General features: G+C 38.8%; 1 protein-coding gene across 5 annotated transcripts in view; it reads left to right on the forward strand.

Annotated features, from left to right (window-relative positions):
* LOC142337854 (uncharacterized) overlaps positions 1-17971 on the forward strand; it is a 113239-nt gene that overhangs the window by 64746 nt on the left and 30522 nt on the right. For all 5 annotated transcript variants that reach the window (XM_075387425.1, XM_075387436.1, XM_075387455.1 and 2 more), the window contains exon 4: positions 9541-9631. In XM_075387425.1, the coding sequence (XP_075243540.1) occupies positions 9541-9631 (91 nt within the window). The remainder of the gene's footprint in view (positions 1-9540; positions 9632-17971) is intronic.

The following is a 17971-nucleotide window of genomic DNA, read 5'->3' on the forward strand; positions in this document are numbered from 1 at the left end:
ACAGTGGTTTCAGAAAAAAAACGTCAGAGGAAGAAATCAACGAGCGGAGATTTGAGTCTTGTGGAGCAGATGAGCATCATGCTATGGAAAACGATTATGTACTGTCACCGGAGTCTGGGGAGCTAAATGATGAACAGTCGGATGATGACTATTTTTTTGAAGATATTTCGGATACAGATTTTTTGAATGTAGACGAATTTGATGTCAACGAAGCGAGGAGCGATACAAGTTTTGCCGCGAGTTTGAACTCAGTAGCATGCGACAATGTAACAGCAATAGCGAGCAATTTTGGCGGTTGTGTCAAAGCTAGCAGAAGCGTTATGTGGGGAGCCAGAGCCTTGATTGAGTTAAAGACAGGAGGTGTGGACCAGAAGTTATGCAATGCAACAAACGTGGCTGATGAGACACAAATGTGTACAGCTGAGTACACTGTGGACACTTTTGGACAATTGGACGAGTTCAGGAGGAATTGATCTCCAGTTGGTATCTGAAACACAGAAGGGTCAAAACAATAAGGTGGCAGATGACCGAAGTAATTTTGCACAGTTGGGATAGGAACTGGAGGAATGGGTGCAACCGCAATTGAATGAAAGTCAGCTTAATGGCAGTGTTTCCGTCGAACCAACGGATGAGCATCAAAGAGAAAATGCTGGAGTTGACAGAACAGGGAAATCCGATCAGAAGTCAATGGCTTCAGTGTTGCACAGCAGGGTTCATGATGATCAACAGCCTAGGAGGGAGGACTCTAGAAGGTTTTTGATGGAGGTTGAGCAGAAATTGGAGAGAAGGATTGCATCGCGTTTTCCGGAGATTGCAAAACTGTTGCCGGAGAACCGATTATTGAGCCGAAAGGCGAGGTGGAGCCGTTTGGAAGCATCAAGACAGCAGTTATGGCAGGATTACAGGAGAAATGGTAATTACAGTGGAAGAAGAGGTGGACACCCATTCAAACATCAGAGGAAGAAGGTTATCATGTACAGGTGCACGATTGTATGATGAGAGGGACGTTGACAGCTTAGTTATCCAATTTTTTTTACCGAACTTTTGTCTACATTGTATTAATCTATTTTATCGAGACAAGTTGATTAAGCACTATAGCCTTAGGAATTTTTTTCAAAAAAAAGATGATTTAGGGAAATGTGTAGTTTTGGTAGATCTTTTTTCCGATCTGTTTTTTTGTAATTTTGGAGTTCTCGGAAAGATATTTGATAGAGGCCATAGAGTTTCGTCAAAAATCAATGATGATGAATTAGGTAGTATATGTTAAAAAGTGAAAATGCGAAAGTTTTCAAATCTGATTTTATCAACCGCTATTCAAATTTTGGTGCAGTTAGTTTATATTAACCCGGAGCTAAACATAAGTGGTTCAGTTTCGTAGGTCAACTATGGTTAAAGTACGTAAGAGTATGTTAATTGGGTCACAAGATAAGGCTTTGCAATTATTCGGGAGACTAATAATCTAGGAGGGAGGAGCGTAAGATGCAGGGAATTGTTACAACCAAACTTTGTAAGTTAGATAAATTAGGTCAAATCAGACAGGTTAATTAGGTGTTTGAAGTAAGCGTTCTTTTATAAAGGGTTTTTGTTTCGAAGGCGCCAGAGAAGGGAGTTGAGTGATATATCTTAAACAAACAAATTGATGAACAGAAGCATATTGAGCTGTCGATATATTTCGTTTACTTAGCAAAGTTGTATTTTTTGCATCAGGCCAAAAGCGAAATGAGTGATTTAAATTTAGAAGAGAACTAGAGAGCGAAGATTAGAAGTGAACTAGATTCTTTGAACAGAATTTGAATTTCAAATTGAAATAACTAAAAGTGTGATTTCGAATTTGCAAAATAATTGGCAACTCCAAACTTGGTTCACTCAACTCTTTAAGTTATATTCATCATTGGACTCTGAAAATTTGTGGGATGTTCACCTAATGATTGTCCATGTATAATAGGGCTGTGCGGCCGGGTACACTTTTTCGCTCTGAGTTAGTTATGTAGAGTTTTGTTGACTTAAAGTAAATAAAAAGGCAATTTATCAGTTTTCCAAATACCCTCGGGTAAAAAGTTGTCCGACCCCCCCTGGGATGAGAAGGAGTTATTGGTTGATAACTGGTCAATGATGGGGAGGAACCCCTAATGGTCCTTCATTGCGAGTATAATTTTCAGGCCAATCCGACCACCTTAATGGTCCTTTATTGCGAGTATAATTTTCAGGCCAATCCGACCACATTTTCAGGCCAATGACCAGCTATTAACACCGGAAGTAGTGGGATTTGAAGGTTTTTAGGTATTTTACTGTCAAATATGACTGTTTGAGTCAGAAATAATGGGATTAATCAGTCGTAATGTAATATACGTATGAATTAAGGTTTTTGCTTGATCTTGAGAAGGGTTTAGCATGTAAAATGGCGATTTTTAAGTATATTGGTAATTATCACAGGAATGTAGTTAGCACCTAAATTAAAATAGTATTTTTTCGAAAAGTTGAAGTCGGATTGACCTGAAAATTGGGGGATAGACTAAATTGGGTACAAGGAATCCGATTTTAATGTCCGATCTGACCGCACACCAACCTGCACGGAATTAAAATGTGCTGCGGAACGTAAAATTCGAATTGCTTGTGGAGTATTGGTAGCAGCTTTATGATTTTTGGAGGGTTAGTGTAACCTTTCAAGGGCTTGCGATTGGTGATATTTTCAATCCCAGATTCCGAACGGAAGTCAGTGCTTCGGGACGACCCGAGTGCCGAAAACCGGAAATTGGCCTCTTTGAGCGGCCGAATGACTTTGAAATAGTTTTAATATGATAACCTGAGACAGTTAGTGACAAAATCACCCCGGTCAATTTTGACGAACTAGGATTTTTCGGGTTTCGGCACCCACGCCACTACTTCGCAAGTTATTAAGTTTGGAAATTTGGGGTCATCCGGGAGGTCGGTGAAAAAATTGCGCGGTCATTGCTCGTGTTCTAGTGTGAGTTAGGCCTGGAAATTTCGTAGGCAGGTGCAACTATGGTAGGACTTTCCGTGCCAATGATTTTTTAAATCAACTTGACCCCTAATTTAGAGGCGTGACCTTTGAATGACCCCTAGAGGTCAAATTTTTGGGCTTTTAGGACTTTTAGACTTTTCGGCGGTTTTTAACTGGCGAATTGCATGAAATGTTGCGAAAACTCAGAAAAACAATTTCTCTTAGTTTTTGGGGTTGAGTTTAGATATTTATTCAACACATGATTTTTGACAAGTTCTGACAGGGATTGATTGCAGCTAGTTAATTTGATAGGGGAAATAGAGGAATAAGAATTTTTCAGAGCAACGTTCAAAGTTTACTAAGCAAACACTGATTGACATTTCAAGTGCATATATGCGATAAAGCGGAGTGGGTTTGTTTACATAAGAGTCCAAAGATAGTGTATTTAAGATAAGGAGAAAGTTGAACAATGGTTGGTAGCAGTTGAATGACAGAGCATAATTTGATTTTGGTTGTTTACATAGCAAACAAAGCTCTCCTACAGAAAGTGAAATGTTTAAAGTGTAAGTTACAATGTTTACTTAAGAGATTAAGGTTTGTTTGTTTGAGATAAGAGTGTATTGGTTGACTGTTAATTGAGGTGACACGGTGTGAGAGAGAGACAGAGAGAGAGAGAGAGAGAGAGAGAGAGAGAGAGGCAGATTTTGGAGTTTTTGGGAGAACTTCAGATTTTTGGATTCGCACAAGCGAGAGATAGTGGTTGGTTTAGTGGGACTAAACTTTACAAGATAGTATGAAAAGCAGGGAAGAGATTGAGAGTGAGTTTGAACTCTGAAGTTTGTAATCGCAAGACCAGTTGGGATACTGTGAGCTGTTTGGATTTAGTTCATTTGGGAAGTGAACCACGGATAATGGTATTATTATTGTAATTACTATTATAAATTGTCTTGAATTTGTCTTTTTCAGTGATGTGCAGGTAATTCTCTTACATTCGTTATCCATATAACTAGAATTGATATTACGAGCCCGATTGCGAATTAACTTATTTCAAGGCAATCTAATTTGCAACAGCTTACAAGAGTGGAAGAGGGGAAATCGCAGAGTAACAAAGTAACGCTTGCTTCACCAATTCAAAACCTCTGGTTTATTTTATTTGATCGATCTTCTGGGCGACAGAGTCCCCTCACTGTTGAGCCTAGCAGAAATTCAGAAGACGACACAAATTAAAGAACATTAAATGAAGGCATTTTGAAATTAATATGTCCTTTCCAAATTTGATAAATTGAATATTATACTACATTGAAAATTTAATAATTTCAGTGGTGCGTATATTCATAGACAGTTTTCAAATCCCGGCCGCAAGCTGAATTTCTCAGTAATAACTTTCTTCAAAGTATTTCATTTTTCTTTTTATTCTCCCATTATTTACTTAAAATTGCTTCTTCAAATGCTCGGATTTTGTCTAAGGGAAAAATTGGCAATTTTGTTTTTATTCCGCAAAACCTGTTAATTCAAATAATTCTGGCACAGATAAGAAACATAGGTTACATGTCATTTTACCCAATTCGATTTTACGCAATGTCATTTTACAATACGCCATTTTACCCAATACCAACTTACCCAAGGCTTTTTGATCTTTTCGTTCAATTATCCGATTACAAATTAGCAGTCGCTATTACACGGATGATTTAAAATATTTATGTGAACAATATAATCCCATGTCTGGTTGTGATAGTTTCATATCAAGTCCCCGGTAAATTTAGTAATAGTGTAAATTGGGTAAGTTGGCACTGAGTAAAAGGACATTGGGTAAAATGGCTGGTACTGTAAATTGGCATTGGGTATAATGGCATTGGGTAAAATGAAATTGATTAAATTGTCTTGACAGCAAATTATATTATTTTAAAAGTGTCTTCACTGTTCTCCTGCTGATGCTATAACAAAAATTGCACTTTTGGCCTCGAGTGATCTCGGAGAAGACCTAACCCACTTTTCTTCAGCCAAATCGGCTCCATTCCCAAACACTTTTTCCCGGATTATTTAGAAAAGTATCTTTTATATCTGAAAAATTTCCGTAATGGTTTAGAGCTAAAAGAATACATTAAAATATAGATTGTTAATTGTTCAAGCCCATTGTCTGTAAAGGCTTGCTTTCGGAGTGTTTGAATTCGGATTACTTACCGACACTAAACAAAATATAGCTTCAAAAGCTGAAATTCAATATACAATTTACATTCTCACGTGAGAACTGTGGATTGTTAGTGAACTAGGGTCCTGGATTAAAGTGTCTTAGTTGAGGAAACAATTTTCAAATGCAATTGACAAAAATTGTTGCCAGTTCAAAAAAGGCCCAAATTGCGATTTTATGGAAAATGGTGACAAAAATGGCGTTAAAGCAACTCTTTTGTTGCCATTTTTTATGCTGTAAGATCATTTTTCCGTGTATTAACATTCAGTCAGGAAAAATACGGTGGTAAAATGAACGAATCGGTCCAATCTAGTTGGTAGTGCGGCGATGGCTAGTAATGTCCATTAGATTTTCACGATCAGGCTTGATAAGCTTGATCACGGTTTCTCCAGTGAAACACAGGTCATGAATTTACAAATCAGTTATTACGTCTTATTCAAATTCTAAGACCTACCTTCAATTATCAAGTCTAAGTTACCAACTTGAAACACTAGACAAAGCTTGAAACGTGAATGTTTTCAAAGAAATCATTATGAACACTTTATGACATTTCATCATTTTAGCTTACAATGTACAATCATGTCTTTATAATGTATAAATTACTTGTTCAATCTGTTTCCTTAACGGTTTGTAACACTTAACCTCTGTGTATTAACTTCCGCATAATCAACCACCGGTGAATTGATTATGCGGAAGTTAATACACCGGGGTTAAATGTTACAAACCGTTAAGGAAACTACTACAATCTTTCACCCCAATTTTAAGATTCTTTTAGTGGGAGCATTTATGAATTTTATATCAATAAATAGAGATTAAAAGGCCATTTTCAATAATTTGACAGCAGGAATGAAGAATAGGAGAGAAATTTTAATATTCGGGCATTTCTTCATGATGACTTGACTTCACAGTTTTTCCTTACTGATAGCAAATCCAATTGAACGCTGACAAACATTTTTTAAGATTAAACTCCGCACTTTTATATTTTCTAAATTTTTAGGCTCACCTTTGTGCTAATCTTTAAATCAAGATCTAAACTACGTCGAATGATTTAGTTGCTGCACTTACACACATTACTACTCACCCTAGATGCCAAAAATTCTGGTAATTTTTGAGCTGAATTTTCATGAACTCTAGAAATAGAGTTTAATTTTCTACCCTTTTTTTACGTTACTTATAATAATTGTTTTTGAAAGTAAACCATATCGGAAAATCATGTTGCGGTGTTTCCCTGTAAAATCAATTCATCTTTAGCATTTTAATTTTTGGAAGATAGAAATATTTTTGGAGCCTATTAATGAAATTTTGTTGCGGAGTTAAAAACAATTTTTTCTTGTAAATCCCATTACATAAAAAATGGTGATCTCTTGTTTTTCTTTAAAAAAATCAAATTACATTAAATGTCTTGTATTTAACCGAGACCCGTGGTGGCCACTAGAGTTCGGAATCAACGAGAAAGTGTAATTTAAGTGATTACACGAATCACTTATTTGCTGATGTTCATCGGACCCACACAGGAACCATGAGGTTGCGTGCCAAATTTCAGAAGGATGCCACTGTACAGAAAATTACTGCTTAAATTGTTCTTTCGGCTTAAAAAGACCCGATAGTTCTAAAACAACGAAACTTAAAGGGTGTTCACAGTCTCATATGTAGAAGGATGAATTGGATGTTCATCATTTAAAAATTTGATTTAACGAGAAATGAAATTTTCTTATTTTTTTTTCTCATTTTCAAATTGTTTAAATAATTTGCAAATTTTGACCTCAGACCCTCATTGCGCCCTCTCTGAGTTACGTCGCAATATTTTATTGGGATTAAATTGGAATTTTTTTTAGAGAGCGTTATACCCCTGCCAAAATCGGACGGTTATCTTATCTTGCAAGATCATGCAAGAATCTTGCAGGAATTCCGCAAGACTCTTGCAAAATTACAAATTAGCTTGCAAGATAGTGCAAGATAACCGTCCGATTTGCAAGAGTCTTGCAAGATAACCGTATGATTTGCAAGAGTCTTGCAAGATAACCGTATGATTTGCAAGAGTCTTGCAAGATAACCGTATGATTTCCAAGAGTCTTGCAAAATAACCGTATGATTTGCAAGAGTCTTGCAAGATAACCGTATGATTTGCAAGAGTCTTGCAAGATAACCGTATGATTTGCAAGAGTCTTGCAAGATAACCGTATGATTTGCGAGAGTCTTGCAAGATAACCGTATGATTTGCGAGAGTCTTGCAAGATAACCGTATGATTTGCAAGAGTCTTGCAAGATAACCGTATGATTTGCAAGAGTCTTGCAAGATAACCGTATGATATGCAAGGGTCTTGCAAGATAACCGTCTGATTTGCAAGAGTCTTGCAAAATAACTGTATGATTTGCAAGAGTCTTGCAAGATAACCGTATGATTTGCAAGAGTCTTGCAAGATAACCGTATGATTTGCAAGAGTCTTGCAAGATAACCGTATGATTTGCAAGAGTCTTGCAAGATAACTGTATGATTTGCAAGAGTCTTGCAAGATAACCGTATGATTTGCGAGAGTCTTGCAAGATAACCGTATGATTTGCGAGAGTCTTGCAAGATAACCGTATGATTTGCAAGAGTCTTGCAAGATAACCGTATGATTTGCAAGAGTCTTGCAAGATAACCGTATGATTTGCAAGAGTCTTGCAAGATAACCGTATGATTTGCAAGAGTCTTGCAAGATAACCGTCTGATTTGCAAGAGTCTTGCAAGATAACCGTATGATTTGCAAGAGTCTTGCAAGATAACCGTATGATTTGCAAGAGTCTTGCAAGATAACCGTATGATTTGCAAGAGTCTTGCAAGATAACCGTATGATTTGCAAGAGTCTTGCAAGATAACCGTATGATTCGCGAGAGTCTTGCAAGATAACCGTATGATTTGCGGAGTCTTGCAAGATAACCGTATGATTTGCAAGAGTCTTGCAAGATAACCGTATGATTTGCAAGAGTCTTGCAAGATAACCGTCTGATTTGCAAGAGTCTTGCAAGATAACCGTATGATTTGCAAGAGTCTTGCAAGATAACCGTATGATTTGCAAGAGTCTTGCAAGATAACCGTATGATTTGCAAGAGTCTTGCAAGATAACCGTATGATTTGCAAGAGTCTTGCAAGATAACCGTATGATTTGCGAGAGTCTTGCAAGATAACCGTATGATTTGCGGAGTCTTGCAAGATAACCGTATGATTTGCAAGAGTCTTGCAAGATAACCGTATGATTTGCAAGAGTCCTGCAAGATAACCGTCCATCTTGTAAAACTCTTGCAGATAACCGTCTTGCAAGAGGCGCCGAAATTGTGCCTTAGCTGCTGCGTGGGCCTCTTTGGCTTCTTTGAAGATTAGAGAATAGAATTAGACCTATTGGATAATTTCGCCTGGAAACTTTACCTGGAAATAAATTTCGCAAAATTTAATAGTCACACCAACACAGGATAAATGCTATTTAAGTTTTCATCTTGACTTTAGATGTTTTCATTGGAATCGAGCACTGGAATCGTAAAAATTAAGATCATGATTTTTTCCTGATTTTTCTGTTCAATTTTGACCAATCCTTCTGTGATCATTCTCTGTAATTAATCTTTTTTGGTTTCTTATTGCCAAATTGAAATTGGATGGGGGGAGGGGGAGTTGGCGAAGATTATTTTTAGTAAATGTTTGATCCTGGACAAGGGCCTTGTTGAAATAAGAGTAAATATTTTATGTTTCGAACTCAAACAGGTAATTGAAGCACAGTTGCCTTAATCACAGCGTCAGTATTATTAAATGTTTGATTCCCATCTTTTAGAAATTATACATTTGAATGCCAAAGTGATCATGGTTAAGTTCGTGTTAAAATAGATGGGGATGAATTTGCGGGGTTAATGGAATTAAGTGTGCAAATATATAAAAAAGAGATTAAACGAGATTAAGAGAGATTAAAAAAGGTGGAGTTTAAAAGGTGCGTGTTAAGTGATGTGTATGATCTGTCACAAAAGACAAGAGTGTTAGAGTCATCGTAGCGAGTATCGTATGCTTTTATCTTGAGCTTTTCATCAACAATTGATTTGGACTTTCTAAACAAAAACTCAATTGAAATCTGACAAAAACCAATTGAGTGCTAAAATTTGTATTCAGTTTTGATTTGTTGAAATGATTTCATCTGCTTTGTCAATTACTGCTCAATATTTTTTCTAAGCTCAATACTCAAAGGAAATCAAAACAACGACTCAAATTTGAGTACCCATTAATTATGACTTTGTATAATTTGGCAAAAAGATGAGTTGAAAATATCAACACGCGGCAGAGTAAAAGTAAGCCATAGGCCTGCGACAGTCTGGTCAGAAGTGATTTTCATGAGGTTTACTTTTGGCTGTAAGTTATTTGGTGTTATAGGTACACGATGATATTCATGCGCATTGTGAAGCAGGACGAGTTCAGAGCTCAGCTGCAAGAGACAACTGTCTGCACTCCTGTCAAAATGGCTGTGAGTCACACAAACACACACATACACAGACATATCAAAAACGAACATCACACACTTACACACAGACACACACACACATACACACACAAACACACACAAACACACACACACACACGCACGCAACAAACACACACAAACACACACACACACACACACACAAACACACACAAACACACACACACACGCACACACACCACACAAACACACACACACCACACCACACACACAACCACACCACAAACACACACCCGTCCAGACACACACAACCACACACACAAACACACACACACAGACGCACACACACACACACAAACACATTTACACAAACACACTCACACACACAAACGCGCACACACACAAGCACACACACACACACTCTCACACACACACACACACACACGCACACACACATTAGTGCACACACGCACAAACAAACACACACACATGTAGGAGTAGAGGAATCCTATTCCTAAACTTATTATCTAAATACGCCTTTCCCTTTAAAACATTAGGTATATATTTTTACTGTAATGGAAGCATATCGAGAAATCAACTGTAATACAGACAATCAACAAAGCTTATGAAGCTAAAACGTGGTTACATACTACATACAAATCATGACTTCTACATTTCCGATTTCATTTTGAACGCTTTGACTTTTCCTTATATGATTATACTTGATATAATGACCTCTAAATACTGCTGTGTCCTACATATCTCCCCCTCCTGAGTGTCGGAGACCCAAAACACCGCAAAAACAGAATACCCACCAAAATTCGCAAAATACCAAAAATATCGTAGAATAACCACCAAAACTCGCAAAATATCCCGAATATCGTAAAATATCCACCAAAATAATACCCAGATAGTCCCATAGGTTGCCCACATCGTCCAATAACTCGTCCACATCGCCCAGTAGGTTGTCCACGTCGTCCAATAGTAAAATAAGCTAAAGAAATAAAACAAATAAAGTGTTTTAATGTCAGTAATTGGTTACTAAAAAGCAGCATTTGCAGAATCGGGCCAATTTTCAGTCATGTAAGAGGACAAAATAATAGCGAAAATGGTTAATATCGGCCGAATTTTTGGGAAATTTTGTTCTTTTCAGTAAGAAACTTGCCTTTACGAATATTTAACTTTTGTAAATAACAGCAGCTATGATTTTTGACAATTCAAAGGGGAGTTCAGGGGACAAAAGTGTAATAACTAACCTAAAAACTATAAATGGGGAGAATAATGTTGCAAACTGAATCTGCAAATTTAAAATAAAAGCTGCAATTATGTTAACAAAAAGGCAAAATTGTTCAATCACTGCTCAATTTATCAGAATCTATGCGCATATGCTTGACATTAAGAGGGCTTTTGCAGGTTGAGCAGAGCCATGAGCCTTTTGGATGTGCTTTTAAGACAACACAATCTAAATGAAATCATTCAATGAGGAAATTTTTGTTACAACATTTGAGCATTGCTTGATTGTATGGCTCATTGCAAAGACAATAGTGCTGCTGTAAAATTGATTGTGTCTCAACATTGTTGTTAATTTGGCTCTCTTTGGTTGAAGTTTTTGGTTCATGGCTCTTTTTAACGGCTAAAGGTAATTTGCATGGTTTTAACCTTTGTATACTAACTGTTTGGATCAAACCATTCACTTTTATTTGGGCTGTGTTCAACTCATGATTGAAAGAGACTACTTCATGTGGATCTGAATATGGAGCTTCTAATGGTTGTTTCACACGATCAATGCGTAGCCAAACATGAGAGCATTTAGAAAGTTCTTTTGGAATAAAGACATTGTCTTTGGAACTTGATTTTGTTTTTCTCTCCGAAGTGAAAACTTAAAGGTCTAAATGACTTTGTAGCTGGCGAATATACTCAAGTGCCAGTTTTTTCAATTGACTGTTGACTATTGAGTTTGGGATTAGAACATCAAGATGAGTGGTGGCTGATAGTGCAGAAATTCCATTTTCATCAGGTTTAATTCGAATTACAAACAGAAAAATAGGCAAGGCTCTTAGCCAATCGCTTTTAGCCGACTTTAAAGCCTTTTTAAGTGTTCTATGAAATCCTTCGATCTGACCGGTTAATTGAGGATGATAAGCAGTTGTTCTTAGCCGACAAAAGACAACATCTTTTGCTAAGCATTCGAAGAGTTCACTTTCGAATTGAGAACCTCTGTCTGTTGTTAAGTGCAAAGGCACCCCAATTCTAGAGAACCGCGAATTTAGGAAGGCATCACTCATAACATTAGCGGTAGTTGATGATACAGGTTGTGCTTCTACCCATTTTGTCATTCTGTCTGTAATTGTTACAAGATACCTATGATGAGAATCTGGAACTGCAGAAAGTGGTTACACTATATCTAAATGTATATGGCTGAACCTGGTAATACCGTCATTAAACTGGCATGTCCAAGGTTTTATATGTCTTGAGATCTTGTTTTGTTGGCATTATAAACATTCTTTGCACCAAAATTTGATTTTTTAACCAGCTTTGGGCCATGTAAATCTGGCTAGTATCATCCTTTTCGTAACTTTCCAATCAGGATCACATATGTCATGGAACTGTCATGGAAATAGGAAAGCGACAATCCGGAGGTAAAATAAGTCGTGGAACGACAGATTTATCACAGAGAAGTTTTTCTTTGCCATTATCAACTTCTTGTACTCCGTTCAAGTATTCATTAATCATCTGAGTACGAAAATCTTCTGATTGTCTTTTCGATAATTCTGGCAAATCAAAAACGTCGATGTAGACGCTGAATACGATTTGGGATTGTTCTTTAGTATCAACTGATGGAGGACGAGATAAACAGTCGGCAACAATATTTTCCGAACTGGACAAATGGTGATTTTCATCTATATATTCAGCTATAAAAGAAATCTGCCTGGCTTGTCTAGGACTGTGGTTATTGGACGCGCTAATTCGACGGAAAGTGCAAGCTATAGTTTTGTGGTCTGTGAAGACAACGGTTTTTTTGCCTTCTACGAGATAACGAAATTTAACAGTTGCAGCATAGATTGCAAGCAATTCTTTGTCGAATGTGCTATAATTGCGTTCTGCTTGACTTAGGCGTCTAGAGAAAAATGCTAATGGTCGATTTTTGTCTGAACTAGATACCTCATGAAGAGTTGGACCAATGGCTGTTTCTGACGCATCAGTTGTTAATGACAAGGTAGTATCTGGTGATAAATGGTGAAGAAGTACTGATTTGCTCAAGGCCTGTTTAATTTACTGAAAGATTCTGAATGCTGGTGAAACCAATCATAAGTGAGTTCAATGGTATGCAAAACCGAACTGTTTTTGTTTCTTCCTTTTCTCTTTATTGGTTGACTTTCATTAAGAAATTGTTGTAAAGGCTCAATAAATTGTGCATATTGTGGAATATGCTTCCTGTAAAAAGAAAACATTCCCATTAATCTTCGGAGCTCTTTGTAGTTTTTCGATTCTTCTAAACCAATCAGACTTTCAATCTTTGAAGCAAGTGGTTGAATTCCTTCAGATGAAATTTCAAATCCTAAGAAATCGACAGTTGCTTGAAGCCATTTGCACTTGGTTAGGTTTACACGCAAGCCATATTCATTTAATCTTGTCAACAGGAGATCAACTGTTTCAAGATGCGACTGAATATCAGAGGATGCTACCAATACGTCGTCTGAGTACACAAGCACATCTTTTATATTCTGAACAACTTCGTGAATGAATCTTTGAAATGTTTTCCCGGCATTTTTGAGACCAAATGGCATTCTGATAAATTCGAACAAACCAAAAGGTGTAGTTACGGCTGTCTTTTCTATGTCATCCGAGTGAATTGGTATCTGATGGTATGCTTTGACCAAGTCAAGTTTGCTGAAAGTTGTTCTGACATTAAGTTCAACCATTGAAAGTTGAGGCATTGGATAACTGTCTCTGACTGTTATGTGATTTAGAGATCTATAGTCACCGCAGGGTCTCCAATCGCCAATTTCTTTCTTCGGAACAATATGCAAAGGTGAGGAGTAAGGACTCTTGGATGGTCGTATTATACCAAGCCGTTGCATTTCATCAAAAGCCTTTTTTGACAACTTTTAGTTTTTCTGGTGTCAACTGTCTTGGTTTAGAGAAAACTGGTTTCCCGGATGTTTCAATTCTGTGGACTGTTTTATGTTTTGCTCTGGCACCAAAATTAACGTCACCAAAAACATTAGAACATTTTTCCATAATCGCTCTTAGTCTATCATTTTTATTTTGAGGAAAAGTCATTTTTAACAACCTGGATTGATAAATGGCTGTTGTCAACCGGTGTTACAGATTGTCTCGTAGAAAGACCTGTTAAGTTGTCTATTAAGGTGAGGTTATCACAAGTAACAGTTATTTTGAATTCATTCAGAAAATCTAAACCGAGAATATTGTCTTTGACATCTGCTACAAAGAATGTGAAAGGAAATGTTCGTCGCAAAGAGGGAATTGAAATTGATAAAGACATTCTGCCAAAAATTTTAATTGCATCTCCATTGATTGTTCTAAGTTTTGTTACAATAGGAGTACCGAAGTTTGTATTAATAAAACTTGGCATAATTATTGAAGTCATTGAACCAGTGTCTGCTGTGAAATCAATAGAACTGTCTCCTAATTTCGTGGCTATGCGAATGCAAATGTTTCCCCCAGAGGTTGCCGCACACAAACTAGGAGTTACTAGTTTGACTGATTTGCTGGAGAATTTGGTCGAGACGTTGGCTCGATGTTTTTGGGCTTTTGTCCTGGCCACTGACACCAGGGTTTACATGATTTTGTTTTTTCAGCAAAATAGAGATGATAACGACAATTTTTTGGCCTTTGACCTGCTGTGAAAGGTCTATGTGTATTCTCGATTGACTTGTTAGACTTTGAGTTGTTAATAGGTTGGTTGCTTTTTGTTGAATGCTGATTGTACAACGATCTTTTTGGCATCTGTTGTGCTGAGGCTGCAAATACGTTTGGAGTAGGTGTGGCAACTATGGTGTTTGAGTAGCTGTAAATGGTATCAGCTAATTTGGCTAATTGTTCAACGGGAAGTTCTAGGTGTGCCGATAATGCCGTTTTAACCGAAATGGGCATTGCTTGCATTAACCTGTGCTTTATGACATCTTCATCTAAGGTCAGGTTGCACTCGGGGCCCCGGGTGCAAACAAATTGAAGATAATAAAAAAAATAACAGGGCCCCGGAAAGGAAACAAATTGAAGAAGTCGATCAAAGGTAAAGTTTGACTCGATTTTTTTGTAATAAAACGATTAAGTTTGATTTTGATAATCGTGAGGGAAAAATAGGTTGTTAGCTTCCGTATTAGGCGTATGTTAATAGTTAAGGGTCACCATTGTAGGAGTAGGGGAATCCTAACTTATTATCTAAATACGCCTTTCCCTTTAAAACATTAGGTATATATTTTTACTGTAATGGAAGCATATCGAGAAATCAACTGTAATATAGACAATCAACAAAGCTTATGAAGCTAAAACGTGGCTACATACAAATCATGACATCTACAATTCCGATTTCATTTTGAACGCTTTGATATTTCCTTATATGATTATACTTGATAGAATGACCTCTAAATACTGCTGTGTCCTACACACATTAGTGCACACACGCACAAACACAGAAAACAGACAATTGAACTTGCACACAAACACAAAAGAAGCCTAATCACACACGAAAGCAAGCGCACACAAGCTCATTCACATACGTACCCACAAGCACACACATAGACTTTAAAATGAACTTACGAACACATTTCCATACAGACTCAGAAGTACACAGAAACACTTACACTGCAACACATACACATTCACACACACACAAGCAAGTTCTCACACATAAAAGTACGCACAAACGCACGCAGGCCCGCTCGCTCGCACGCACACACACATACAAACACACACATACACACGCAAGCACACACAAACACAGACAAACACACACTCGAATACATACACACCACAAACACACCACACACACGCACACACACACACCACACCACACACACCACACACACACCCACATCACACACACACAAACACATGCACACTAACACACAAACATACGCACACACACAAACACACACACGCACGCTCACACACACACCAAACACGCACGCTCACACACACTAAACACACACACACAACACACACACCACACACATCACACACACACACCCACACCACGCACACTCACGCACACACAATCACACACACGCACACCCACAGACACATACCAGACACACGCGCACACCACACACACCACACACACACACACACACACACACCACACACATACACCACACACACACTCCACACACACACCAACACACACACAAACGCGCGCACACACACACACACACGCACAAACACACACACACACACATTAGTGCACATATGCACAAACACAAAAAAGAGACAAACAGACTTCCACACAAACACAAAACAAGCCCAAACACACACAAAAGCAAGCGCACGCAAGCACACACTTATACGTACCGTAGGCACGAGCACACACATACATTTCAAAATGAGCTTACGAACACATTCCCATACAGACACAGCTGTGCACAGAAACACTTCACACTGCAACCTATACACTTTCACGCACACACGCACGCAAGCATGCTCTTAATTAAAAACATACGTATGCACGCACGCATGCACGCTCGCTCGCACACACACACACATACAAACGCACAAACACGCACACTCACACACACACACACGCACAAACACACAAAAAACACACAAACACACACTCGCGAACACACACACCACATACACAGGCACACACAAACACACACCACACGCACGCCACACACACACACACAAAATGCACCCACACCACACCCAAACCACACACTCACACAAAAGCACACACACACGCACACAAACACACACACACATTAGTGCACACACGCACAAACACACACACACACATTAGTGCACACACGCACAAACACAAAGATCAGACAAATAAACTTGCACACAAACACACAACAAGCTCAATCACACCTGAAAGCAAGCGCACATAAGCACACACACAAACACAGACAAACACACACTCGCGAATACACACACACCACACACACACCACACGCACACACACACCACACACACACACAGACACACCACACACACACGCACCACGCAACCACACCACACACACACACCACACACACCCACACACACAAACAAACACACAAACACGCACACACACACACACACACACACACGCACACACATTTACACACGCACGCACACTTACACGCACACACACTCACACGCACACAAACACACACACACGCACGCACACACACACGCACACACACAAACACACTCACACACAGCACATGCACACACACATCCACACCCTACACAAACACAAACACACACACACACAGACACACGCACGCACACACAAACACACACACACACACGCACACACACACACGCACGCACCCACACCACACACACCACACACACTCACACACAGCACATGCACACACACATCCACACCCTACACAAACACAAACACACACACACACACAGACACACGCACACACACACAAACACGCACACACACACGCACGCACGCAAACACACACACGCACACAAACACACCCACACACACACACACACAAGCACACTCACACACAACACATGCACACACACATCCACACCACACACATACCATACACACATCACACACACATACACTTTTACCACGCACCCACTCCACACACACGCACACACACATTAATGCACACACGCACAAACACAAAAAACAGACAATTAAACTTGCACGCAAACACAAAAGAATCATAATCACACACGAAAGCAAGCGCACGCAAGCACACACACACATACATACGCACAAGCACACACATAGACTTCAAAATGAACTTACGAACACATTCCTTTACAGACTCAGCAGTACACAGAAACACTTCACACGGCAACACATGCACATTCACTCACTCACACGCTCACACAAACACAAGCACGCTCTCAAACTTTAACATACGCCCGCATGCACACACACACACACACCCACACACACTTGAACACACACACACACACGCACACACACACAAACACACTCACACACAGCACATGCACACACACACATCCACACCCTACACACACACACAAACACACACACACACGCACGCACATACGCACGCACACACCACACACCACACACACACACACACACAAGCACACTCACACACAACACATGCACACACACATCCACACCACACACATATCACACACACATCACACACACACTTACACCACGTACCCACACCACACACACGCACACACACACATTAATGCACACAC

This window comes from Convolutriloba macropyga, chromosome 1 (genome assembly GCF_964194025.1).
Source record: "Convolutriloba macropyga chromosome 1, txConMacr16.3, whole genome shotgun sequence".
NCBI lineage: Eukaryota > Metazoa > Xenacoelomorpha > Acoela > Convolutidae > Convolutriloba > Convolutriloba macropyga.